This window comes from Myotis brandtii, unplaced genomic scaffold (genome assembly GCF_000412655.1).
Source record: "Myotis brandtii unplaced genomic scaffold, ASM41265v1 scaffold975, whole genome shotgun sequence".
Taxonomy (NCBI): Eukaryota; Metazoa; Chordata; class Mammalia; order Chiroptera; family Vespertilionidae; genus Myotis; species Myotis brandtii.
In genome coordinates this window covers 116,075-119,189 of record NW_005372049.1, presented here as the reverse complement: position 1 = coordinate 119,189, position 3,115 = coordinate 116,075, and the positions used below count along the sequence as shown (strand labels likewise).

General features: G+C 67.4%; 1 protein-coding gene across 1 annotated transcript in view; it reads right to left on the bottom strand.

Annotated features, from left to right (window-relative positions):
• Positions 1-3,115, bottom strand: part of IGFN1 (immunoglobulin-like and fibronectin type III domain containing 1) — a 37,333-nt gene that overhangs the window by 24,934 nt on the left and 9,284 nt on the right. The window contains exons 5-6 of the mRNA XM_014533389.1: positions 1,544-1,657; positions 588-701 (exon numbers count right to left, since the gene is read on the bottom strand). Coding sequence (XP_014388875.1) covers positions 588-701; positions 1,544-1,657 — 228 coding nt within the window. The remainder of the gene's footprint in view (positions 1-587; positions 702-1,543; positions 1,658-3,115) is intronic.

Here is a 3,115-nt window from a genome sequence, read left to right as displayed (position 1 = left end):
TCAAGGCTCGAGGCATCTCGCCCCCCCCGAACCCCGTGTCAGGAAGGGGGCCCGGCCGCCATCCCCGACTCAAGGACATGAGGCAGGCTCCCCATCCCCAGTCCCCGTGCCCAGTCCCGGGTGCCCGGTCCCCGCCTGGCAAGGGCCGGGGGGCCTTGAGGGAGGGACGACCCCGAGGCCCGGGAGGGAGGGGCCTTTTTTTGGGCCTGAAGGACTCTCCCAAGTTTGGGGGGGCGGGGAGTCTTTTTGTGGGTCCATGTCACTCTCTGGGCGGGAGTGACAGCCATAGGAAGGGGTACCTCTTAGGTGCCCGGAGGCGCTGGTCCTGAGACACGGGGCCTGGGCCTCAGGGAGACCCCAAGCTGGGGGCAGCTCCCCCTCAAGGCCCCCTCTGCTCTCCCCGCACCCAGTGTCCATTCCCTAGACCCTTACATCGCCTTCTGGGGACCCAGGCAGGCACCCCCCTCTCCCCATCCCCCCCCAGTGCAGGCAGATGTGGTCTGGCTGGTGAGGACTTGGGGACGGGGGCTGTGCAAGCTGGAGGCGGGGAGCGGGGTCCCCTCAGCGCCCCCCCTGCCGGGTCTCACCTTCTGCCAGCGCCATGGTGACCGGCTTCTGCTCGAAGTCCGGCAGGCTGCACCCCTCGGGGACCTCGTCCACCAGCTGCCGGGTGGTCACCCCGTGCTTCTTGACCGACTTCCCTGTGGACACGGGAGACAGGGAGATGGGCCTGCCCCCCCTTCGTGAGGGGCCCTCCCCACAGGGGGTACGGACCCCGGACAGGCTCCCTGGCCCCGCGCTGGGCGGGACAGACACGCAGCTCCGGCCTGTGGGAGGCACGTCTGACTTTTCTAGGGGAACCAGCCGTGATTGGAGGCCCCGAGACGTGGGCAGGGCCCCTGGGGGACCCCAGGAGTGTCCCTGGGGAGAAGCTGGAGGAGGAGAGGGGGAGGCGCACCTGGCCAGGAAGCAGGACCTGCATGGGGAGGTGGGGGGACGGGGGGGACTCTGAACCCTTTAATGACTCAAGGACATGAGGCAGGCTCCCCATCCCCAGTCCCCGTGCCCAGTCCCGGGTGCCCGGTCCCCGCCTGGCAAGGGCCGGGGGGCCTTGAGGGAGGGACGACCCCGAGGCCCGGGAGGGAGGGGCCTTTTTTTGGGCCTGAAGGACTCTCCCAAGTTTGGGGGGGCGGGGAGTCTTTTTGTGGGTCCATGTCACTCTCTGGGCGGGAGTGACAGCCATAGGAAGGGGTACCTCTTAGGTGCCCGGAGACGCTGGTCCTGAGACACGGGGCCGGGGCCTCAGGGAGACCCCAAGCTGGGGGCAGCTCCCCCTCAAGGCCCCCTCTGCTCTCCCCGCACCCAGTGTCCATTCCCTAGACCCTTACATCGCCTTCTGGGGACCCAGGCAGGCACCCCCCTCTCCCCATCCCCCCCCAGTGCAGGCAGATGTGGTCTGGCTGGTGAGGACTTGGGGACGGGGGCTGTGCAAGCTGGAGGCGGGGAGCGGGGTCCCCTCAGCGCCCCCCCTGCCGGGTCTCACCTTCTGCCAGCGCCATGGTGACCGGCTTCTGCTCGAAGTCCGGCAGGCTGCACCCCTCGGGGACCTCGTCCACCAGCTGCCGGGTGGTCACCCCGTGCTTCTTGACCGACTTCCCTGTGGACACGGGAGACAGGGAGATGGGCCTGCCCCCCCTTCGTGAGGGGCCCTCCCCACAGGGGGTACGGACCCCGGACAGGCTCCCTGGCCCCGCGCTGGGCGGGACAGACGTGCAGCTCCGGCCTGTGGGAGGCACGTGTGACTTTTCTAGGGGAACCAGCCTCGATTGGAGGCCCCGGGACGTGGGCAGGGCCCCTGGGGGACCCCGGGAGTGTCCCTGGGGAGAAGCTGGAGAAGGAGAGGGGGAGGCGCACCAGGCCGGGAAGCAGGACCTGCATGGGGAGGTGGGGGGACGGGGGGGACTCTGAACCCTTTAATGTTTTATCTTTTAAGAATATATTTGTATTGATTTCAGGGAGGAAGGGAGAGGGAGAGAGAGGAACATCCATGATGAGAGAATCATGGATCGGCTGCCTCCTGCACGCCCCCCACTGGGGATCGCGTGCAACGCGGGCCTGTGCCCTTGACCAGGAATCCAACCCTGACCTCCTGTTCCTGGGTCGATGCTCCACCACTGAGCCGCACCGGCCAGGGGGACCCCTTTATTCAGGAAAACGACTCAAAACCCCAAGTGGAAACGAGGGCTCCCCACAGGGGGTACGGACCCCGGACAGGCTCCCTGGCCCCGCGCTGGGCGGGACAGACGTGCAGCTCCGGCCTGTGGGAGGCACGTGTGACTTTTCTAGGGGAACCAGCCTCGATTGGAGGCCCCGGGACGTGGGCAGGGCCCCTGGGGGACCCCGGGAGTGTCCCTGGGGAGAAGCTGGAGAAGGAGAGGGGGAGGCGCACCAGGCCGGGAAGCAGGACCTGCATGGGGAGGTGGGGGGACGGGGGGGACTCTGAACCCTTTAATGTTTTATCTTTTAAGAATATATTTGTATTGATTTCAGGGAGGAAGGGAGAGGGAGAGAGAGGAACATCCCTGCCTCCTGGGGATCGAGTCCACAACCCGGGGCTGTGCCCTGACCAGGAGTTGAACCTCAACCTCTTGGGTCAGAGGTCGAGGCTCAAACACTGAGCCACACCGGCCGGGCTGGCGGCCTTGACCTTGGGCGTGACTTTCTCAGAGACACACACAGGCTTCCCTGGGGGCCCGGCTGCCCCTCCCTCCCACCCTCAGCCAGTCTGGGCTCAGCCCGTCAAGGGCCAGGCCTGCAGGAGGCCCCCCACTTGGCTGCTCCCAGGTCCTGGTCCCCATGAATCCGCCGGCCCCCCCTGAGGCCAGCGAGTCATCACGTCAGGCGGACAGGTGACCCCAGCCTCTTCCCACCACCCGTCCCCCCAGTTTCCTCTCGTTGCGTCAGTCCATCGTGGCCGCGGGGAAGTGCCCCCCGGCAGAGGGCACAGGCTCTGGGCCGGGAGAGACCCCTGAACTGGAGGGGAGGGGCCGTCTTGAAAGGGTTCCCCAGCCGTCCCGCCCCCGATGGGGCTGGCCCTCGCTGGGCCACAGCGTTT